At 38.6% G+C, this 25,558-nt stretch overlaps 1 protein-coding gene across 5 annotated transcripts in view; it reads right to left on the reverse strand.

Moving 5' to 3' along the window:
- Positions 1-25,558, reverse strand: part of dlgap1a (discs, large (Drosophila) homolog-associated protein 1a) — a 72,835-nt gene that overhangs the window by 16,907 nt on the left and 30,370 nt on the right. For all 5 annotated transcript variants that reach the window (XM_086094199.1, XM_086094180.1, XM_086094173.1 and 2 more), the window contains exons 3-10: positions 19,157-19,371; positions 16,752-16,947; positions 11,248-11,593; positions 5,814-5,938; positions 4,296-4,421; positions 4,062-4,220; positions 3,813-3,895; positions 1,830-1,875 (exon numbers count right to left, since the gene is read on the reverse strand). In XM_086094199.1, the coding sequence (XP_085950325.1) occupies positions 1,830-1,875; positions 3,813-3,895; positions 4,062-4,220; positions 4,296-4,421; positions 5,814-5,938; positions 11,248-11,593; positions 16,752-16,947; positions 19,157-19,371 (1,296 nt within the window). The remainder of the gene's footprint in view (positions 1-1,829; positions 1,876-3,812; positions 3,896-4,061; positions 4,221-4,295; positions 4,422-5,813; positions 5,939-11,247; positions 11,594-16,751; positions 16,948-19,156; positions 19,372-25,558) is intronic.

Genomic DNA, 25,558 nt, shown 5'->3' on the forward strand with positions numbered 1-25,558 from the left:
CCCTTGAGAGAACTTTGGTTTGTAACTTTGAATAGCCACAGTATTGTTTTAGTTAAGGAGTGATTTTGTTTTGATTGTAGTTTAGACTTCCTCCCTTTTGGAGCGCCTTTAGTTTAACCTTGAATAGCTTTTGTTTTTTCCCTCTCAATGAGGAGCTTTTGTTTTGTTTAATAAAAGCTGCTTTAGCCTCAACCTCTATCTCTGCGTCTGGGTTCTAAAACGACCACGTTGTGTCAGATCTCAGCTGACCATGAAAATATGTACTGCAGCTTTTCTAAGAGTCCACATTGCATTGCTTTGTGAATACATAAAGTGCCTTTTATGTATTAATTATTAATTAGTGAGCATGTACTTCACAGCAAAACCCATAAAACATTCTCCTCAGAATATGAAATATACATATGAGAGCACACTAGGTTAAAAGCTTGTCACACCAAGATGGATTGTGGCGTGAAGTATGACCTATTTAAAAATAAAAATAATAAGACCAAAAAAACAATGGCAAGTGTTCCAAAAAGAATGTTACACAATGTGAATAAATCCTTTGGAGGTCATATACTGGGTATTTGGCAAAGGGCAACAATTCACCACTAATCTGTGGGGGCTAGGGACAGAGCTCTGCCAAAAAATAACTGAAAAACAAACAAACAACCAAACAACCCCAAACAATATGTTTATGTTTAAACCGTGAATATATCACAAACTATGGTCACCAAATATATCCTTTCAAACTGATGTTTTGATTTAGAAAAAAAATACAAATTCAGTGTCACTTCAGTAGTTTCTTGGCACAAAGATGAAGTACAAGTGGTAACTCGGAGTTTGAACATAATTCGTTCCTGCGAAGTGTTCAATGTCCGAATTGTTCAACTTCCGAAACATTTTTTCCCATAGGAAATAATGTAAATGCAATTAATCCGTTCCCAAACTCCAAAAACAGAAAATTCCTATTTTAATTTAAATTTGTTTTTTACATTTACAGTACAGTACAGTATTTAAACAATAAAAATACCTTACCTTACCTGTTGTGGTGTGATGGCATCAGTGGATGATAAATGCTATGTTAATGCTAGCTTTAGTTCAGTGCTGAAATTGTGTATTTTACATTGGGCATATTGTTAGACTACTAAGCGGTCCTTGTGTACGTTGTTTGACGTCAGGCACGTTGTTGAACAGCTAATTTACAGAAGTAGTAACAGTAGTTACAACGGCGCAATAATCTCCTTCCTAATTTCACTGTGGTTCGTAGCACTGTATGTTTTTCTTTGATGCCACTGGCATTGTTGTCTTTCTTTGGGCCCATGGCGAAGAAAATTGTCGTGGAAAAATCAAAATGCACTCGCGAGTATGGAGCACCTTCAGAAGTATTCACAATCTGACTGGAAATGAGCAATGCATCGTCTCAACTATCGCAACGTGAGCATTCGGCATTGTTCGGCTTCGCTCGCCTTTACTCGGCTACCCGTTTTCAAGGTACGTTCGGCTTAGCTTGGGCGTTTGATCTCCGAAAATGAGTTCAAACTACGAGGCATTTTTTACTCAAATTTTTTGGTTGAAGTCCGATTTGTACCAGTTCCGAGACGTTCAAACTCAGAGGTTCCACTGTAGTTCTACTTTTCGATTAGATAGGGCTTTCTTTGGCGCCATCTTGTGGCATCTGAGACCATCTAAGAATGAATCCCCAAAAAGTGAATAGGCAAGTTTTTCAGTAAATAACTGAGTATGTTCTGCACAATAAATCTGAAATGTTGAATTTGCAAGTCGCAAACCATGAATAGGCAAGTGATGTTCAGATAATGAAAGATGAATGTGTGATCAGTGTATCTTACTTGTACTGCTGCTGTCACACTGTTGGAGCGTTGGAAGCGACGATATCTGACCAACGGACAAAAGCAAACAGCATTCATTCAATCTCTAGTGGTAGACGCAGATTAACTAATAGCTCTCTCGTCTGCATGAATGACAACTAGTAGCGCCATTTCTTATATAGGATCATACAATACTCATAAAAAGATTTTGCTTTCAGGTGAAATTTCAGGCTGAAACGAAAATGCACTACAACCTTTTCAGGTGAAAATGAATGCACGTGACCAACTGTTTAAAATTTCTGTACTTTTTGCATAACTCAATGTTTTCGAACAAGGAGCTGGACATTGAGGAAGTGTTTGATTCAACCCAAATATTTCCAAGGGCGTCCACTTCTATGCCTTTCTGTGATACTCCCAGTCTCTCTAACACTTTTTCAACCTGTTGATGACAGTGTGATGCTAACCTCAGTGGCCAGTCAGGCCACTTCCTCTGAGAGCATCCTGCTTGCTAAAACACCCGTTGCAAATTAGCTGTTCAGCTTCTCATTAGAGGACATAAAGTTGTGCAAAAAGTACTGAAACAACGACCAGCTGGACAGGAACAGAAGGTCAAATTAAGTTCACCTGTAAAGGTTATAGTAAAGTCATACCCCCCACCCCCTCCCCAAAAACAATTCTAGACAATAGTATATTCTATGCAGCCCCACTAGTAAACACGGTATTTTGGTTAATATTGCGTTAGTTGAATATGAGTTATAAATCCAGCGTTTTTTATCAATATCAGAAGGCGGTCATTTTGCAAGTGAATATGACATCACAGTTGCTCAGGTCTCAGGTAACAACCAATCACAACTCGGCTTCATAAAACAGGTGAGCTGTGATTGGTCATTGTCTGAGCTTTGAGCAACTGTGATGTCATCTTCATTGACAGCGAGTGGCAAAATGGCCGCCCCCTGAGAAGGATAAAAACGTCTGGATTTTGCTGCATAACTCTATAAATCTAATATTAAGAATGTCATGTTTAGACTAGTGAGGTCACCTAAAAGCCTAATGGCCCTAACTTTTTGTGAGTACTGAGTAGTGTTTATGAATTCAATATAATGTAATCTCATCTACAGGAAACAACAAATCAATGATTGAGAGGTATATTCCAACAAGTCCTCCAACAATAACGACCATATTGGTCGTTTTACCATGCACCAAAATATGACCAAGTGTTACGTATTGTAGTTTAGCGACCTCTATCGACTATGTTGTATCAGCCATGTTAAATAGCGAAAAAAAAAGTAACAGGAATCAAACCCAGGTCATCTGGTCAGAAGACGAATTTCTATCTTACTGAGCTAACGGGCCAGTAATGATCATAGTGTTTTTTTTTTTTTTTTACTGTACACATGTATGTCAATTCGCAGTCATGGACTAATGGTTGGGGTTAGGATGACGTTTCAGTGAGGTTGTAGACCGCAAGAAAACATGTAGACAACACTAAAACAACCACTGGCCAAATAGCTCAGTCAAATAGCTTCAAATCTCACTTTTGGATTTTTGCGCTATTTAACATGGCCAATAGAGGTCGCTAAACAAAAATACCTAACACTTGGTCGTAATTTCGCACCTTTTCAAAACGACCTATGTAGTCGTATTTATTGGAGAACTGTCTCTTATATTCTGTTATGCAAAGTGAAAACGTAATGAAGATAAACATACAAAAAATACTGCAGTATTTTTCGCCGTTAATATTTAACATTTTGCAAACCAAGCAAACAGCAAAAAAAAAAACCACAAGTAAACAAATAGTATAATGCTTTAGCTTTGAAAACACATCTGACTTAATTCCAGAAATTAAATATTGAGGAAACTAAGAAATGCTTGAAACTAGTCAGAAGCAATTTCGTCTGATGAGAAAGGAGGTGACTCACCAGACTGAGACTAATAATCATGCATCGATTTTACAAAATAAAACATGAACAGATGTGCAACTAGAACAAAGAAGCAAATAGTCACCGTCTGTCATCCTCCACTTGCACCCCAACAGAGGTGAACTTAGATGGGTCCTCTGCGTCCAGAATTTCCTCTGGTCCATCCACCTGCAGTCCCCCCCAAATCCCACCCAGAAATCATCATCATGAATTGGCCTATTTTAAACAAAGAACTGTGTACCCTTTGTGCATCTTTGCGAAATTATTTTCACACAAAAATTATGCTCATTAGATCAAGTGTGTGTGTGTGCGTGTGTGTGTGTGTGTTCAATACCTGGATCCCTATGGAGAGACATTTGCTCTTCCTGAGTGCCTCTTTCCTATACTCGTCATGGTGGTCTTCAACAATCAGACCTCTGCTCAAGACTGAGGCTGCAGGGGCGTTGATTGTCACAGTGGTGTTATTGACATGCTGACTGGCTGGTCCATGTATCTACAGCGGACAAAACAATAAATTGTACACTGTACAACAAGAAAGACATCCGTATAAGCAACGAGGGCAACCCACCTGTGCATTGGCAGCCTCGATGGCAGCAGTCAAAGCCTTCATGCTGTCAATGCTTTCAGTTGAGTTACTGAGCCCGGACTGGATAGTCATGTCACCTCTCGGTCCCTCTTCTTCCATGTACGCGTCCTGGTTGGTTTGCAAAAGCATGTTTCTTTTCCCCCAAACATCCCATCAACACAATAAAAAATGATACCCCATCCATCGTGTTAGTAAATTACTTGACCGTGCCAAGTTTAGGCACATAGAAAACCCTATTGTGAGCTATTTTGTAAACTCACTATTTACTTGTTTGGAGCATTAATGATCAGTTTAACAGATGACAAAAAAGTGACTGTGACTGGAACACAATGAGCTGTATAGAAAGAACATGGATCGATAGATTCCCCCAAGGTCATCAAATTTGGAATTGGACTAATATTTGCGGGAAATAAGCCTCGGAATCTGTTGGGTCATTTAAAAGAGGTAAGCAGACTTGCGTTCAAAGTACTAGAATCAAACGTCACCCTACGCCTTGCTGCAGGTAAATGTAGTTAAGAAAGATTATATTGTTGTTGGGTGTTCACCTTCACATTCCACCTTTGTCATTCAAGTTATGACGAAGCATTTTATATTTTGAGATTGGACTATTTACAGTATTTAAAACATTTTGTTTGTATAGAAATTAGTGGTGTCGGGTGATTACATTGTTTTTATCATAATTGCGTGACCTCAATAGTTAACTTGTGATTAATTGCAAATTTGATATCTGTTCTAAATGTACAATAAAATAGTTGTCATACTTTTTATCATAAAAGTGGAAACCATGTTAAACTAATAGAAATATGGCTGCATCTTTACAGTAGTTTCAGAATAATTCATCAAATTGAGTTAAAATTAAAAAGATGTACTATAGTATAAGAAACGAGTGTGATCTTGATTTGTGTTGAGGTCATTTTTCTGCCACTAGATGGCATAATTGCATTTGTAAGACGTTATTGACAGCTCAGTGCATTTTCCTTTTCATATTAAGAGCTATCTAATCTTTAACATGAAGTAACTTTTGAAATTCTGCACATTTTTTAAATGGTAAACTACAACTTGACCCCAGTTTTCACAAATATATGCATTATTATTAAATGTATTACTGCTCAATTTTGACGTGGACGTGTCTGCTGCGTTGTGACTGGAATTCCCCCAGTTTTAATTCCAAGTAAGAGACCGTCACTAATAGTGCATTAAAAACAAATAGTGGTGTTAAAGGAACTACAAATTCACTTAAAATCAATGCACTCATTTCGACACCCCTAATGGAAATACTTGCTTTAAATAAAAAAAGGGAAATGGAGTCAGACACAAAGATGCACTTTTAAAGGTATCTGCCGGGTCTTCATAATAAAGCTGTGTCCTTAATGTTTGCCCAGAACAGGTAGACCTCATAACTCATAAATTGTCTGACAATGATCCCTACTGTGCAGTCAATTCAAGTCCACATGGATTGTTTGGTGAGACACATATTAGACTGAGACTGCTGCTGCTCACCTGTGCAGACTCTGTGCTGCTCTGTGCCGTGATGGAGATATACGGCTTGGAGGCTGTCGAGCAAGTGGAGGTTCGCGGTGGCACTGGGGGAGGAGTTTTCTTATATGTTGTGATACAAGATGAAACTACAATAAAAAACAAAAAAAAATGATAGAAGAAGACAAAGGGGGAAGACAAAAACGTTATGTATGAAATAACCTGGGAATAACTTTCAACAGTAAGATTATTTTTTGGTCACATTTTTTAAAACAGTCCGTATTGATAGTATGTGCTGTAACGTTAGCAATAAAGTAAAAATTGGTTGCAAAATGTGCATGTTAAGGCTAATTTGCAATGCCCATACATAGTCTGACTCTTTGATGTGAACATTGCACCGACCAACGTGGTCTCAACTTCGGCACTGCCAAAGACGGGCTGCGACAGCACGCTGCTGTATCTCGTCTTCTCTTGCACTGGTAGTACGTCAAAATTGGACAAACGTACACAAAAATTTTTCCTAAAATAGCACTTTAACATTGGTCTGTTCAACTCTGACTAGGGACATTTTCTTTTTCTTTTTGTACTGTAGGGTATTGAAAGGCAATTAAATGCATTTTTACAGAGTTAAAAAACACATCTAATATAGCCATTTCAACTTAATATTGTTTACTTATAGGGCAAATAATGCTCTATGATTAAAATGTGATTAATCAAGCTGAATTAATTACAAAGCCTGTAATTACAGTAGTTTGTTTTTTAAAACAAAAACAAAAAACAATTGCAGTCTGAAGAGGATAACAATTCTAATCTGTCCCAAATGATGGCACAGATGTCTTGAGTTTCTCTCTTTTCTGCTTCTGTGTTACTAAACAATGTGCGAGTATTGGCCATAAGGGGGCCTGAGGGCTAAATGTGACAAGCCTTTTTTGTGCAGATTTGTTAAATTTAGAAGCTTCCTTCATCCTCATGCTTCTGTTCTCACTCTTCTTTTCCCAGGACCAAACAGGCTTGTCACAACTCAAGAATTTCAGCAGAATAGGCGACTTTTAGACAAGGTCAGGGCAGACCATGTTTTTTTTTTCCTTTTTTAATGAATCAGCACGATTGTATAATGGTTCACTGGTCAACTTTGAAATTGAAGCCTTTAAAAACAGCCTCTTTGCTTTTCAAAGTCTTTGATTGAATTGTTATGCAATCCCGGCTTTCTTAGATTGGCCAAATGTAATGTCATCAAGAAACAATGCTATATCCTCCAGAGGATTTTCTCCTTGTGGTTTTGTGGGTTCTCTTCAGGCAGTTCACAATTAAGGAGGATGTGGGGATTCAGTGAAGACTATATAGGAGCAGCAGTGGCTCATTTGTTAAGTAGTCTCTTAAGCCATGTGCCAAAGCTTCAACCTAAATCTCACTTTGATTGGTTATAATTGTCGCTACAAATCGGTTAATATCCAGTAAATACGTGCTTAAACATACAATTTCACATTTTAAAACATGATTCCTACAGCTTGAGATCAGTTAAATAAATGACCAATATGTTTGGATGGAGCAAATCATTTACTAATCACTATACCAACACTTTCAAGCATGAATGAATTAATCCACAAATAAAAATACACCATAATGAGAAAAAGTCCTGTAGCAATAATTCACTTTTGCATTCGGCCAGTAAGGGTACTTTCAGTTCACTGGTCATTGAAGCACCATTTACAGTAACATGTCCATTCATCTATAAGGAGCTCAGTTTCCAGTGTGCTGTTAAGATGCTAAAGGATGTGCGAATGTGGTTGCACATGTATTTCTAAACGAATTCCCGGTGGAGCAAGAAATGTAGGTCATCTGTAACAGACTGAAGATAAAGACAATCCCAAACAGCCAACACAAAGTCCCTTGGGGCACTGCCATTTGAATGTCATGGATGAATATATACAATTATTTTTGTGGTTTATTATAGTGGCTAATAGCAAAGCACAGCATATACTTCAGCGATAATATAATAGTTGCACTTTTGGAATATTGGGTTTATGTGCATGAGTTTTTGATGACCTGAATGACTTGTCAAATTGTCTTTGCCATCACATCAGGACTTTGATTAATTCTTTGTACTGACAGTCTACACAACAGGCGTATAGAGAGAAATTTGTGTCTTTATTTTCAATCAAGGAATACACGACTTATAAAAAACGAACCAGCTATTCTGTGAAATTGAAATTGTGAAAAATTTCAACTCTTCCCTGAAAAAATTGTCAATTTATGTTGAGCGATTATGATTTTATAGCACTTTTTATGAGTATTTTTGCATTATGTACAGTATCAGCCATTTTGGACAGTCACGTGATCATGGTGTGTCGCGTGCGTAAAACACGCATATATAGAATTACAATTAGAATGAACTCATTAGAATTAGCGGCTTTGTCATAAATGACAATGCCACTCACAAGGAATTATTGTGTCCCACGGCGGACATCAAAAGTGGAATTATGCCCTAAAGCGAAGAAGCACTTCTTCAAAAGCAGTACAGCCATGGAGGACTCGCCAAAGATTTGTATCCAGCCGAAAGCCGGATGAAAGTGGCCAACTAATTCAGCCGGCCGGCTCATAGCGAGTCGAAGTTGGGGACCGTCTACAAGTTGCATGTTACAGAGGCTCAAATTACCAGTTAAGTCACCATTGCCAAATGTAATTTGTGGAGGGTCCCTAACCTGGACTGTAAACACCCGGGTGACTTTTACTCTGCTAGGCCAAGCTACATGTTGTGTGCTAAGCATGCTTTTGCCCACATTAGGAGAGGCCACCCCCCCCCAGCGCCCCACCCCCACACGGAATGACATGAAACCTGACGTGCTGAGGATTTTTTAGGATCATCATGTCAGCAAACTCCCATTGAAATGAACTAAGGCGGCTTTCGTTTACGCACGGGATACGTCATCACGATAATGTGACCAGGATAATGGCGTTCACCACGGTATGTTCTTATTTTGATACTTAATCGGTTTAAAAGAAAACTCAGGGAATACGATGCCAGAGGTATTTGCACTTTTACTCTTTGTACACAATGCCTAATCCAATACTGAACAATTAGTTTAAAGGTGCATTGTTGTTGTATTTGGTTCGGGACAAACACTCCGCAGTTTCTTGGTTGTGGGGAGTGTAGTGGTGGATGGTGACGTCATGCTTGTCCCCGCGGACATTTAGTGTTAGTGTACGACACAATTGGGACGGAAACTGAAAAAAACAACAGGCCGACTTCGAGCACATCCCGAACTCCAGCTCAGACAAAGAAAACTGATCAAATAAAGAGTTTATTCAAACGCACGTATTTGCACGAGCACCCTGCACGAGCTTAACACAGAGGCTGCAGTTATGCTTTAGGCCAGAGGTGGCAGTCGTGTGTAAAAAAGTGACAAACTCCACAAAGTGCCGTTAAGGATTTACCGTCCCCCCAAAATAATCTGCATAGCAACTGATTTGTTTAGCAATAAAATGCAGTTCATATTAAAATGACAACAGACTCACACAATAATTTTTTTCCGAATATCTGTTAAACCACTGGACTACTTGTTTCAAGAGTACTATTATTTTGTATGTTTGAGGTCACGTGGTTATGGAAGCGTAGTGCTGCCAATGTGGAGTAAACATTTTTGGCTGGTGAGTACGTTCGAACGTACTTGCGAATACGTCAGAACGTACTCGCAAGTACGTTCGAACATACTCGCAAGCCAAAAATGTTTACTCCACATTGGCAGCTCTATGCTTCCGTACGTGGTAACATTTTATACACGTCAAAGAAGAAGAAATAAATGTGTCAAATCCAGAGAGATTGTTGGGTGAGATGCAGAGATGGGAAAAGTACTCACATTTTCTTCTTGGGTGAAAGTACAATTACTTGTGTAAAAAAAACAACTTTGGTAAAAGTACAAGTACTCATTCAAATATTTACTCCAGTAAAAGTAAAAGAGTACAGGCTCTGAAATGCACTTGACGAGTAGAAGTAAAATGTAAAATGTCTTCATTTGTTCCTTCTAATATTTTCTTTCTGTCCCTGTAGGTAGCAATAATGCACATTCCAAAGTGGCTGACAACTGTAATAGGAGGATCCTGTGTGACGTATTGTTTATGTTTCGCGCGTTGCATCACGTGAAATTGTGTGGCAAGAAACAACGTGTTTTACATGGAGGTCCATGGTTTTGCACATTTGGAGGAGGATACAGAGAAGCAGATGGTTCATTCTTGTTGTGCCATCAATTGTACGGCCCGTCGGGGGCCTGATAAAAAATTTTTTTTTTATCGTATTCCCACCAAAAGGGGCCGCGAAAAATGAAAGAAATGGCTGCGAGCCGGGAGGGTATAACTTGAGTTAAGTACTTGTGACTATATATTTGTTATTTGGAGAGGATTAGAAAAAAAAAAATCGAGTTTGTGCATTATAAAATCCACTTAGTCATATTTTTTTGCGGTCTTATTCAGGTGTTCCAAAGCGCGATCGACAAGCACCCTGACTTGTTCTTTGTCTTGAAATGGGCTATCCTGGATCGTTAAATGAGAAGGCTAAAGAAAAAGCCGTCCGAACAGAGGATCAAAAGGCAACAAGTATCAGAATTGTGTTATGGATTCCTATAAATGAGGCCTAGTTTTTCACTTGGGTGTCCACATATCGTTTATCTTATCCGAATAAATATCGCATTCTGCATCTGTGTTTTGATACCTGCCGACCTCACTTGTGTACGCAGTAGCTATAGTTGTTAAGTCCTATCCTGACAGCTGCATTAAAGGTGCTACAATGCTAGTATGCTAATGCTACGTAACATAACTGCATGTTTGTCCAAGACTGGATTTGAAAAGAAGAATTGTGTAAACTGTGAACTAGAGACCAGATGCCATTGAAATTCTCGCATCGCAAGACAAATGCCACTGTACTAAAGTCACTGCATTTCCAAAAATAAAGAAAGAAAAAGGTGTGCTGCTTGTTGACATAATTCCCCCATGGAACTAATTATTTTTGAGTGTGTTGCTGGGATGGTTTTGGAGTGACGTACTTCCACAAACTTAACTGTAATGCGATAGACCGTCCTTCCCTTCGGCACCACAAAGAACACTTCCATGAAGAATAATTACCCAGCTTTGCACAGGAATTTGTATTAAATAAGAGTAAATGTCCCCAAAAGCAGATGTGTGGCCAGGAAACAGGTGAGTTGGACAACATTTTGTCATCATCCCACGTCTCATATGGGCCTTCAATAGTTACAGTTTTGTCGCCAATACATACATTAAGCTTCTCCGTAAACCGATTTCGCCCGCTAACTTTGTTCGTATACGCTGTGTCTATACAGCCAGCTATGTTTTCTGCCACGCAACCATCGCGCATGCGCTAAAAAATGTCAACAAAGGATCCTCCTATAAACTTGTACTAAGAAAGGCATCACATTGCCAGTTCAACAACAGGCACAGTTCATCCTACCTGTGCTGTTCTGGATGGTCCTGACAGTCGTGGCAGATGTACGTGGTGGAGAGGACGGCAGCAGAAGCAGTGGTCTTCCTCCTTCTCCCTCCTCCTCCCCAGTGCAGCCCTGATCAATCGCTCTCACATAGCTGTGGCTCCTCATTCGGAAACATCCTGGCATGGGCAACGTATCCATGGTATCCATCCTGTCCATCCTGTCCATCCTGTCCATTCTGTCCATTCTGTCCATCCTGTCCATTCTGTCCATCCTGTTCATGGCAGCCTCCATGGCCTGAGCCTGCAATTCGCTGTAGACCTGCTCGCATACCTGCTCAATCTGCCCATTCACCTCCACTTCACTCAACTGAAGAGAAAGATGCAAACCCAGACAGACGATTAAAGGAGAAGGGACAAATCGAGGGACAAAAATCAGGATAAAGGACACTGGTGAGTCTTAATTGCTCAGAAGGCCAGAGACCTGTCAAAAGTACAGGTCAACTGAAGCGCTTGATTAGTCATTAGTGCTGGACTTTTTTATAGGACATCCTTTTCTCCTTTAAGTTGTTTCTTTTAAAACAGAACATTTTCGATATACCATGTTAAGCTACCGTATTTTGAAACCTTGCTGTCAGACCCCTTTATTTTCTTCCTATTTGGTATGCTGCCGTCTGTTACTTGCACATTCAATAATGACAAAGCAAAAACAAAATTTGAGAGTTTTTTGCACATTATTGTCGGAAAAGATGCAACAGTTTGGCAAAATAAATTGAATGGTTTTCTGTCATTTGTTATATATAAACAAGCAGTTTAACTCATTCACTCGCAGCAATCACTGTTTTACTGGATTTTGACTGATTTTGCAAGGCCCACAGAATATTGGGTTCTATTGCTATAAAAACATGGACCTACCAAAGAAAAGATTAGAGTCTCTTCTTTCACCAGGAAAAAAAGTATACTCTTATCTGTTTCTGTTTTGTAGCAATTAGCATTAGAATATAGCTAAGTTTCATCATTATTCACAAATCTAATTAGAAATGTAAATAAAATATTTTTTTTTCAACTTGGCCCTGGTTCATCTCTTTTGCCACCTGCTGGCCATTTGTGTAATAACAATTTCTTCAACCGTTCTTTGCAGTTGAGAGGCTGCATCAAAGCCTTCTGTATGCTCGAGCATAAAAAAAAACATAAAACACGTATAAATACGTCTTTGGGACACTTAAAACCTTTGAAATAGAACGTATTTATACGTTTTGGGGAGCAAATGAGTTAATACGTTTTGTCGACATTGGTTCAAATCGGAGCTCTGGATGAGACATTCTCTAAATGCTGAGAAACACAGCATGATACTTTCACCACCATGCTTCATTATCAGGACGGTATTTGGAAGGTAATAAGTGGTGATTCGTGACACAGAATTGAGGCAAAACACATTATGAGAAAAGATTCAATGGTTTTGTGATGTCATTGGGTCGCAGGCTTGATGCAGTCATTGTAATCAAATGATTTACAAATTAATAAGTCACATTCACTTTTATGCGTGTCCAGTTCAATGCTTAAAAAGTGCAATTTTAAAGTAAGCTGATTTTCTGTTAACATACTCATTTCTGAAGTGTGGAGTGCAAAGGGAACACCATTTGAGTTGTTAGGGTCCCTGAGGTCCTCTGAGAGGTGTCATTTTTGTTAACGTGCTGTTGTTTGTGCTTTTTATTAGGTGATCTGGGATGCTTGTGGCACTCAAGATTCAGTGGGTCACTTAAATCTTGGCTGTAAGATCATTTAATTACGCCCCAGCCTTGTAGCAGAGTACAGACCGTGTGATAATTTACTTTCACGTACTGTACTTTACTGTAGAGCCTTAACTTAGTTTGAATTGTTAAAATTTGCTATAAACTGGTTTAATTTGGATTGTTTTACTTTATTAAATCATTCACTGCCATTGACGGCTATAGACGTCATAAATTCATTTGAACTATTTCTATTAGTTAAACATTTTCCACTTTTTTTGAAAACCTAGATTTTTTTTGTACATATAGAACAGATATAATCATCTTAAAAAAAATAAAAAGATTATTAAAAATTAGGGCTGTCAGGCGATTACCATTTTTAATCGTAATTAATCGCATGACTTCACTAGTTAACTCACAATTAAACACAAATTTTATATCTGTTCGAATACAATAAAAAAAATTCTAGGTTTTTATACTCTTGTTAACAAAAGTGGGAAAAATGTTAAACTAATAGAAATAGTTAAAATTAATTTTTGACATCTATAGCTGTCAATGGCAGTGAATAAGTTAAATCACTTTTGGATTAAATTTATGCTCTATCTATCTCTCTATTTTTATGGCCTTTGTCGAAGTCATAACACAAATTAACTTAATTGAATACACTCTTAAGACAGAACCTCTCAAATATGATCAACAGAAATAAAAGGACCTCAATTTCCCTTTTACATCACAGATAAGAGTTAGGAATTTAAAAACTAATTTACTGCTTTGTCACGATCTTGACATAACTTGGGATACTGATAGTAGATTTGGAGGGGAAAAAAACTAATCACAATGTTCCACCTTGTACTTACCTGAAGAAGACGATGTTATAGAGATTAAATTGCTGCAGTGTAATTTTGCCAATGTTGGTTATTTGTAATCAAGCTTTGGGGGTGTTTCAAGTGGTAATTCTGAAAGGATAATGGGAACACACTGACTCTTGAGGGTCAGTCGACCAATGAAATGAACAGATTCTCTTTTAACACAAACATATAAGCAAACATGCCTCCTGCAAAAAGCCATCTGGATCTATCCTTTTAGATACTTAACGGTCTTCATTTTCAAAATAAAGTCAATTCCAAGTGGATTGTAATTGAATGGACCCCTTGTGCATTACCAAACCCGATTGTGTCAAGTTGTTTAACTGAGATTGTATTGTTAGCTCAATTAAATGGAGGCATTACCCCATGAGCGAGCCTTTTTAACAGTCAGGAGCTGACAGTGGGGAAATGGTTATTAGGACACATGCAGGAAGTTGTAAAAATACAGGTTCAAGGTAAGGTTGAAGGTGGTGCAAAGGAAGGCTGATGTGGAAGAGGTGCATTGTTGTTTGTGAAGAAAAATCTTTACTACCGGTAATTTATAATGTAATGTAAGTTCTAAAGGCTTTATATCCATGGTTACCAATCCCTACTTTTGATAGCAAATTTCTACAGTTAAATAAAAGCAACCACAGAATAAAATAGAAACGCAACACTTGCTCTTGCTCCTATTTTTCATGAGCTCAACTCAAAGATCTCCTTTTCGTTATGTACATAAAGGCCTATTTCTCTTTAAATATTGTTCACAAATCTGCCAAAATTTGTGTTAGTGAGGACTTCTCCTACCGAGACATTTTGGGAGTCCTCTGCACTAGGAGCGATGGCAAGCCGTGGTCCGTTTTTTGTGTGAAGGTTTGAAGATCCTAGACTGGTGAGGTTACACGTGGTCTGCAATTGTAAACATGCCAATTGCACATTTCCTCAAAACTTGTGACATTAGCAGCACTGTGGTGCGTAATAAAACTGCACATGTTTAGGTGGAGAGGCCAAGACACACCTGCGCAATAATCATGCTGTCTAATCAGCAACTTTATATGCCACACCTGTGAGGTGGATGCTCACTAAACCCAGATTTAGGCCCCGTCCAGACGGAAGCAAAGCCGGCTTCGTTCCTCAAACAAATCTCGTACACACAGAAGCGTTTCAAGACTTGCGTGTGTCCAAAAGAAGACGCTGAGGACGTTTAACGGCTGTAATGTATATGCCAAGTCTGGAGTGGCGCTGTAACGCAGCCACAGGGAGTTAACGGAAAGCGTAGAAGAAGAATCAGCGAAGGAGACGGACAGTTTGTTCCCCAAACATGGTTTTGCATGTATCAAAACAACATGAAACAGACGAACACAGGAGAAGTGACAATGGCGGCCGATTCAAGTACAACACCGTTTCTTAAATGTGGGAATAAAGAAGTAATATTGTTGTCATCGAGCTGCGACCATTACGTCATCACTGGAGGAGTATCCTGCATATGGTGTCCAGACGGACGCGTACGGGGCGCGTTTTGAAATCTTTCCACTTTCAAAAGTGACCGGTTTCAAGCCCAAAAACCGCGCCATCGTGTGGACGAACGGCCTAAACGGTAAGAAACTTGTGAGGATACATTGGAACTGGCTTTCGTGTGGACGGGGCCTGAGATTTGTGAACAGCATTTGAGAGAAATAGGCCTGTTGTGTACGTAGAAAAAGCTTTAGATTTTTGAGCTGAGCTCATGAAAAAATTAACAAAAAAGTGTTGAGTTTATATTTGTGTTTAGTATATTTAAATTTGCTTAACGTATAGCCTCGTAACACTTTACCAGGAAACCATTACAGAAAATCTGAAACTATTAAGCAAAGTGTATCCATGATTGTGTCGTTTTCCAGCAAAATGTGGGCTGCTGTCTGCAAAAGCTACAAACGCGTGCAAGCCTACACACTCCAAAAACAAGGCACATGATTTGTTTACAAAGTCCTTGTATGTGCAAAAAAAGAATAAAGAATTCAGTGCAGAGGGGCGTTATTTTGCCTTATTTTGTTATTCTATTGATAAATACATATTTGATGAATATATAGGTAAGTGATAGTAAATGTGTGGATTGTAGTTGACGAATATGTTTTTGTTTTTATGGTTTCCTGAAAAGTGATGGTATTGGAACTGCAAGGACACAGCCTTATGCCAGCGAAGTCAAGCCATATTTATTTATATAGTGCTTTCAAAACATTGTCTGCGCAGTAAATGTTTTCATAATGGTGGTCATTTACACACCGTGATTATTCTAAATAAAATGTACCTCAATTGGTAATTTTGGTTGTGGAAGAATGTGTTCTTTCCTAATTTACTTGCGTTCATTCTTTTTTGAGTTGGTATGGTTGTACTGCACTTTGGTATGAACATACAGATCATATACACATATACAGTATATTGTGTGTATGTATAAGTTACTGAGCCATTTAAAGTGCTTAATAAATGTAGTAGACCACCTGTAATTACCATCCAGCATCATAATGCTTTGTCTCAATGACGCATAATTCCATTTTAACAGGAATGAGGAATTTCAAACTGAATTCACTTTTATTTTATGTTATTGATTTACCAAAAAAACAAAAATTGAGAAGACAAAATCTGAGAAGTCATAAATTAAATCAAGCATACAATCAGCCATGGAAATATCTGTTCAGAAATACAAGAAAGAATAACACTAATAATAGCTTCTCCTTTTTTTTTTTTAATTAAACAATGCATTTGTAAAAACTGTGGATATTAATGAGATTGTTATCCTGGTATTAATAAAATAATTTCAGTCAAAAAAAAAAACCCCGATAAGAACCAATGATGTAAATGTAAGGCAGCTGTAACAAAACCTTTAATTGTGTGGCAGTCTAGTACATTTTCTAAGCACCGTGTATTTGACTACACAACTTGAAGATACTGTATATAGTTCGGCAGCACAACTAACCTGACTGATGGTGCTCATGGCCCTCATGTAGCTTTCATTGCGTGAGCGATATTGGGGTGAGGACAGCAACGATTTGGGGTCGAGAAGGGTTTTAGGGTCCAGGGTGTCCAGGCTTCTATTGATTGAAACCTCACTCACCGCGCGCAGGTAGCTGTGGCTCCGGATCTGTAGCTTTGGGGAATGTTCTGATGAAATCCTGTGGGAGAGATAAGAGCAGTGTTTGAGTTTGAGCCTCACAGAACAATTTGAAGTCTTGTGAGCAACACATGTAACACACGTTTACAATAACAGCAGCATAATTTGAAAGATATTATGCCTAAATTTGTTTAACTCATTCACTGCCATTGATGGTTATTGACGTCAAATATTCATTTGAACTATTTCTATTAGTTTAACATTTTTTTCCACTTTTGTTAACAAGAATATGAAAACCTAGATTTTTTTTATTGTACATTTAGAACAGATATAAAATGTGTGATTATTCATGAGTTAACTCGTGAAGTCATGCAATTCATTTTTAAAAAAGGGGATTAAAAATTAGGGGCAAGAGGCGATTAAATTTTTTTATCGTAATTAATCGCATGACATCACTAGTTAACTCACGATTAATCACAAATTTTATATCTGTTGTTTTCATACTCTTGTTAACAAAAGTGGAAACAAAAAGTTCAACTAATAGAAATAGTTCAAATGAATTTTTGACATTTCTAACCGTCAATGGCAGTGAGTGAGTTAATTGCGATTAAAAAATGTAATCGCCTGACACTCCTAATTGTTTAATAATCTTTTATTTTATTTTTTTAATCGCGTCAGGCAATTCATTTTTTTTATTGTAATTAATCGCATGACTTCAATAGTTAACTCACGATTAATCATACATTTTATATCTGTTCTAAATGTACAAGAAAAAAATTATAGGTCTTCATACTCTTGTTAACAATAGTGGAAATTTTTAAAAATAATAATAGAAATAGTTTTTGACGTCAATAGCCGTCAATGGCAGTGAATGGGTTATCTTGAGCTTCAGGTGTTATGCATCTACTCTACATGCAGGCCAGATAAATTGGCCAATATCATTACTTGACTTCTATCATTATTTATATCATTACTCTTTTTGACTGGTCTCGCCTCGAGATCAGATACTACAGGTGAGACTGCAAGGATAAAATCCTCTCATGTCCCAAATGAGCAAAGACGTCAGTCACACACGTATTTTGGTTCTGAACTTTTTCCAATATGGCGTCAGTACCATAACGCAATATGAAAATGTCTACCGTACGGTATAACCTTCATTTACAATAAATCCTATTTATTAATAATACTTTTTAATTACTTGTATTTTATTATTATTATTATTTTAATAATGTATGGGGTATTGTGTAAGCTCTGTTGCTAATGTAGTATTCGAGACCATAACATATTTGCTTTTTTTTCTTACGTCATCCTTGAGCCTTACTCTACAGGCACAACAAATGAATCATGCCTGAATGAATCAATCCACACCTAAACCAACTGTTATAGAAGTCTAACAGTTTTATTGAGGGTAAATCGATTAGTCATGCCTGGAGGGTGGGGCGGCGGGATGATGTGCTTAAGAGGCGACTGTTATACTGTTACTCTTATCACTTGTGAACTGAATTCAATAAATGGAGTCTGTTAAGTGTGACTGTGTAACGGTTGCCAGGTTGTGCTGCGCAAAAGCACTGGACATTAGTCAAACCTAACTCCTCAACAGCTGAAAGAGTAACACTAACCGGGAAGTTAACAGCCCGGGCTTTTATTTTGCTCGTTATTACACATGAGTCAACCTAGGGACAGTGGTCACGTGGGTTCGAGTCTTGGGTCTTGAGTCTTGGATGTGAGACACGTTCATTCATCCTTTAGTGCTAGTAGCAAACCAGCCATACTGCATTAGACATTCCCAGGGACTTGTTATGTAGCTTTGTGAGGTCCAAGCACATAATCCTCACGCAGATGGTTGATACTGCTTGTCAGATTTCAGTATTTTCTAAGTATTACAAGATGCAAGTAAGTTGTGTTCAGCATAATAGCAGTCTTTTAAAAACATGTGCAAAGCTGTAAATCTTTATCATCCATCCATCCATCCACTGCGTCTTCCATTTAGCGAGGGTTCTAGTCAGACGCCTACGCCGCCTCATCTGGCTCCTCTCAATGTGGAGGAACAGCAGCCCAGATGACCGAGTTTCTCACCTGGAAGAAACTAATTTAATTTTCATACACTATAATTATTATTATTATTTTTATCCTACAAGATTAGTTTTTTCGCGGTAAAAATTTTGACCAAGTTAAATACTTTCCATGGACCTCCGCAAAATTGAATAAAGGATGACAACCGTGTTGATTAATGCAAGCAGACCTAAGAAATGCTGGAAGAAAAATCTTACTGTAGCGTGGTCATCTCAGACAGTGATGGCTGCGTGGCTTTCAAGTAGCTGGCACGTCGTGCCTGCATCTTGGGCGAAGGTTTGGGACTCCCGTCTGAGTCTCCGCTGTCATCCTCAGCCATGGCTTTCACGTAGCTGCCGCTCCTCATCCTCCGACATGGAATGTCATCCTCCTTCCCCAAAGGAGAGAAACCGCTCCACTCATCCTGAGGTACCTGGTAATTTATGCAGGTCAACAAGCAATTACCATCACGGCTGTCTGCGTTCCTGGACTCACTAAATTGTCCTGCTGGTGCATGGCTGATTAAGAACATGGAGCGTGCAAAGCAAACATAAATAATATAAAGTAGATCTAACAGCAAAAATTATATTCTAGTTCCCATATTCACTGTCCCCCCTCCCCCCTCCCCCCCCTCCCCATTCGTGTAAAGTTTTGGTACCGTGTGTTGGCTAATTAGTAGAGTAGAAAGTGTATGTGTGTATGCGTGTGTGCGGGCGTATGTTCACAGTAAGCCTAAAGGAGGTCTGAAATTTCTCTCAGGCTAATTCACACATCTGCTTTCCAGGAGTCGATTAAGTTCACCAACACACTGGCTATAGACAAGGAAGTGCATAAGAACGTGTATGAAAAGAAGATTTCTAATATCATTATCCTGAACCTAATTGAGACACATATAAATACTTTTTTTTTTTTTTTTACATAATAATAAGAATAATGAATAATAATATTTCTTATTATAAACACTCCTCCCTGAGCCATCACCTTATAATGGTGGAGTGGTTTGTATGTCTCAATGAATTCAAGTCTGGGATCTCTGAGGCAAGGATTGGTCCATTTTTGACCCATAGTTGGGTTATTTTTGACCCAACTGTTTTTAGAGTGTAATATATGTATCCATCCATCCTCTGAACCAATTTCCCTCACAATGGTTGCGGTTTTACTGGAGGTTTATCCCAGCTATCTTTTGGGAATCGCAAGTAACAAACAGACAAACAACCATTCACGCTCACATTCACACCTACGGACAATTTAGAGACTTCAATGAACCCACTCACCCAACCCAACTATGGGTAAAAAAAGGACAGATCCTCTACTTGGGTCGATTTGGCCAAACTTTGAGTCTTTCAGCATAAAACAATTCATAAATATTGGTTACATCCTTTACTTGGGTCAAAAAATGGGGTCATTTTGTATAAAACAACCCAGAAAGTTGGGTCAAATTGACCCATAAAGTGGATCGGTCCATTTTTGATCCATATTTGGGTTACTTTTGACCCAACTGTTCTTAGAGTGTATCATGCATGTTTTTGGAATGTGGGAGTGAAACCAGAGTATCTGGTGAAACACGGAGAGAACATGCAAACTCCACACAGGAAGGCCGAAGCCCGGACTTGAACCTACGCCGTGGTGGTTTATACAAGTATCAGCTCCCCCTCACTTTTTTTTTATCTCACTGTCAAGCTGTGCAAGAAAGGTATGAAAGATTACAGGAAGACCGGAACTGGCATATGTGAATTATTTCATTTAACAAATGAAGTAATAATTATTGTATGTTTTTTACTCATTGTATGTGTGTAGTCACTCCCACTGCCACAGCTTTTGAGAACATTAGTGCCAGTGGGTTTAATGCCAGTGGCATTTGTCAAAAAAGTGTCGCCTTCATACTAGGTAGTGTAAATTTGACAGACAATACAGGAGACAAGCAGCAGGCGAATTTTACTGCTGCTCTGACTAATTATGCGTGAGTCACGGAGGAAAAGAGGATGAACGGATCTGCTTTCTATATATGTGTGCGCGCGAATGTGTGTGCGCGAATGTGTGACGTAAAAGAGACACAAATGAGCAGTTTGGCTATAAAAAGCGAATGCGGGGAAAGGACCAGCTGCAGCAGCATCAGCAGAGCCTCTCACCCACGCACAGTCCTCGCTCCCACTGCAGCCTGCACTTGTTGTGCTGAAAAAGCAGAGGAGCAGTCGATAATGCAGCTGCTGATGGATTTCATTGCTAATGTTTGACTAACGTTGATTCCTTTTTGATCGCAAGCAGAACGACGGCGAAGCACGTGAAAGTGCACGTTGCAAAATCAACATTGTTTATTTACAGATCCAAATCATCATACTGTATAGCCTGTGGGGTGTTTGGCAACATTGGCTGCTGTGATGGCTGAAAGCGGTAGCTTTGCAAATAACAACGATGCAGCTGCTCCATTGCTGCTATATGCTGTGCAGTATAAGACGAGTCTTTAGATACAGTAGATGGCAGCCTGTAAATGTAACTGCCAACATGAGTGTCAATCAGACTATTATATAGAGACTGTGACTTTTTAGTTCAACTTTAATGTACAGTATTACATGTGATGGATGTTGAATAGCTCCTGTTGTACTGTAATTAAATGATTTCGGTAACAAAATGAATGCCAACATTTTCTGCAACAGTTGTTATAGCATAAATTTGGAGTCAGTGTTTTTGAGCGCAGGGACAGAAAGAGAGAGACAGCCAAAACGAAAGGCTTACAAAGACAGGCAAAGGAACTCATCAATAACAAGCTTTTAATACACTAATGACAATTTTAGTTTAAACATATTTCTGATTTTAGAATTGTAACAACACATTGGAATAGCATGCCTTAATGTCAAAACCGCTAATTTATTCACCTGACTTACCATGTCTATGGATAAACTTCTTTCATAGACACAGATCAGAAACCTATTATTGTACTTTTTTGTTCCATTAGGGGTCCCCACAGCGGGTCATTCTTTTCTCTCTAAACCTGTCTTCTGCATCCTCCTTTGCAAACACCAAATGCCCTCAGGTCTTCCTTCAATCTCTACATCTATCAACCTTCTCTTCGGTCTTCTTCTAGCTATCTTGTCTGTCAGCTTCATCTTCATCATCCCTCTTACCAATAGACTGTACTCACTATCAATCCTTAAGAGAATCTCAAAATATTCATCTCCGCCAACTCCTCCAGTTCCTCATCCTGTCGTCTCTTCTTTGTCGCTGTTTCTAAGCCGTACATCATGACTTGCCTCAACATTTTCTTATGGACATTACACTTTTGTATCACCTAACACAGCTGACACTTTCCTCCATCTGTTGAACATAGGTATTAATTTAGGGGGCTCAGAATTGATCCCGGATGCACCTCTACTCTAAACATGTCTGTCACACCCAAACAATGCATGAAATGTGTTTGCCATGAACCATGAACTATACTGCTGCTCACAAATACTCACTTCTGTCCTGAGTCTAGCCTCCACTACTACTATTCTTCTACTTCTACTTGATTGTGTTAGTGATGGACTTTTCGTCTATATTTCCCACAAAAATGGTCACCAGCACTTTTCCGCCATTCCTCAGGCATCCCCTCTACCTTTAGAATTCTATTGAACAACCTGGTCAAAAACTCCACAGTGCCACAGGCACTTCTCTTTGATGTTTCTATACCTCCACAGGCATGTCATCAGGACCAGCTCCATTTTCCATTTTCCATCCTCGTAAGTGATTTTCTAACTTGTCTTATTCAAATGATTGCTCCCACCTGGTCCACAACAATCAGCTCTTCTACCTCTCTCATTTTCCACATTTATCAACACCTCAACAGTATTCTTTCCATCTACACTACTACTAAGATTTGTCAACTGTGGGCCCGTGAAGCTCTTTGAAACTCTTTTGTAATTAAGGGCTACATAAATAAATTTGATTTGACTTGATTACTGGCACAACACATTTGTACATCTATCCTTAATCACCTTAACCTGCTGCCCACCCTTCCCATCGCTATTTCTCTGCTCCTCTGAAACTCTTACTCTTTACTGTCCAACCTGCCATACAAGTCATCAAATGTGGCTTTTTCCTTTACATCCACTACTTTTGCCTTGTAACACATCTCCCTGTATTATTGTCTTTTCTGATTCATGTATTTAAAAAAACAAAAAAACTAATAAACTTCATTCACATTGCAACATATGCATAAGATATGAAATATTTATACAATTCACATTGTACCTTTACGGTGGACCCCCACATACTTGCGGTTTGAACCTGAGTTCGTTGAAACTCATATTTTTTCTGAATATTTTTTAGATTTTGATACAATATAGGAGGTTGATCAATGTTTTCTGAGGCATTTTGGGGGTTTCAATGGGCATTATAATACGTGTATTTTCACATATATTGGCAACCTGGCCCCGTATACCCTACGAATAGCAGGGGTCCACTGCATACACATTCAAACACATCTCAACATAATCACAGAAAAATAGGGCAATTGCTGGGGAGGATTTATTTGAATTTTTTTTAAATAATAATGCTGTTTCATTCCAGTGCTGTGCAGTCCCTACTTACATTTGCTTTATCAGTATTTAGTACTGTAGTCACATTTGTTAAAACTGAATATATGGATTTACCATTTAGTAAACAAAAACAAAATAATAATAATAATAATAAGCCGGTCACCTAAAAGTATGCTAGATTTCTGATAACTGTTGACCTCATGTGTCTTGAATTCAGTACCAGTAATGCTGTTCATAATATATATATATATATATATATATATATATATATTCATCCTTATTATTATTATTATTATTATTTCTGTTATTGAGAAGACCATCAATCTATTGCAATAATCAAGCCAGTAAAGTTGTAAAACCCCTTTCCGCAGTTTGCGCCAATCCTCCTGTATGTACAGTACTCCAGCAAAGTAACACACAAAAACATCTCCCCAACAACAGCTCAACAAAGCAGACCCCACATCACGAGCACAAAAAGACAAGAACAGATACAGTACAACAGCAATAAGAAAATGACAACTGACTGAAGATAGGACAGAACTGAGAACAAATTAAAAATGATGTTTACACAGAGGAAAGGATGTTGTTCTTCATGAGTTCATGTTATTGCTTAGCATTCAGAAAGTAAGGCTGCTACTGACTGCACTTACTTCTCTATTAAACTAAAATGGCGTAAAGAGGAAGAGGAGGAGGAGGAGGAAAAGGAATAAAGAGGCTCTCCAAACCAAGAGGGACTAAAGGAGGTGCAGGTGGGTGGCAGGGGGTGAGGTGCATAAAACTCCTGAATGTGAGTTGGGTACGTGAATGAGAGTCAGGAAGAAGAGGGAGAAGGTGGCAGTGGGGAATCTACGGGTTTGCAATGTTCCCTCAAAAGCTGTAGGCACTAGTGCTATCCAAATAGAAGATGTAAACACTGTTTTGCAGACTCTATTTGTTGGTTTGTTTGTAAATGTTTTATGGGGTCATGGCAGGACATTTTTGATTGAAGGAATGCAACCTGTGATATCTGTTAGTAGGAACTAGTCTTGAATGTATGGCTTAAATCAGCATTCCGCCTACCCAATCGATCATAGGTCTACTGATGCAATTTACAAATGACGTCATTGAACAATCTTTTGTAACAGTTTCTACTTTCAGCATGTATCATAGTAGTTATAATCCACGATACGTCTCCCTTAAGGGTCCTCCGAACATAGCTGTTTCCATAAAGAAGCAGACAACTAAAATTCTGATTTTGACTGCATTGCCGTGATTTATCCATGCATCATCTGAACCACTGCCGCGTTCAAACCCTGGGTGGGATGTGTCGGGGTATTCAGCGTGTGCCATCACGCGAGTGACCGGGAAAAGCCAAAAGTCACTTCTTTAGCTAGTTTAAATTAGTAGGTTTGCTTGTAATCGATTATTGTTTTAAATCTATAACATAATCCCATTTCATCTCCATGGTTAGTTCTCCCAAGCATTTCAAATACATTTTCAAATACTTGTGGATGGTTCAAATTAAACACGCAGGTGCCCACTGATTGGTCGATGGAGAACTGTTACTGGGAATGAAACGTGTAACTGCCTCCTTAAGTTAGCAGGATCTATTTATTTGTATGTATTCTTGGTTTCTATCTATAATGCAGTGCAGTCTTTCATGGAACTAATTTTTCTCCACTTAAAAATCCCCAATGCTGTTTATCATGCCGTAACAGCATCACAAAATTACAACAGTATGTCGAGAAGGAAGTGAACCAAGATTTAGACCAATGTATATGTTTGAGGCACTTTTGTAAGGTAATCGATAAGGTGCACTGTCTTATGTCTAATGAAGTTTTGCACTTCTGATTAAAGACTTAAAATCAATTTTTAGCCAATGCATCCAGGTGGATGTGTTACTAAGAATGCTACAGAATAGGAGGAACACAAAAAGCATTGTTTATCAAATGTTCTAGGCTTAGACAGAGAGGATATTGTGAGGTTAGTTTTTGTTGACAGATCCTGTTCCGTACACAGCAATCTTGTTGAACTCAGTGACAAATTACACCAAGTCTTGCTGCTATTATCTCACAGTTTTTTTTATGGGGCTGTCGGCCTCCTGGCAACACACCCAAAGTGCCATCT

Source organism: Leptonotus elevatus, chromosome 1 (genome assembly GCF_054856555.1).
Source record: "Leptonotus elevatus isolate MCC_2025b chromosome 1, RoL_Lele_1.0, whole genome shotgun sequence".
NCBI lineage: Eukaryota > Metazoa > Chordata > Actinopteri > Syngnathiformes > Syngnathidae > Leptonotus > Leptonotus elevatus.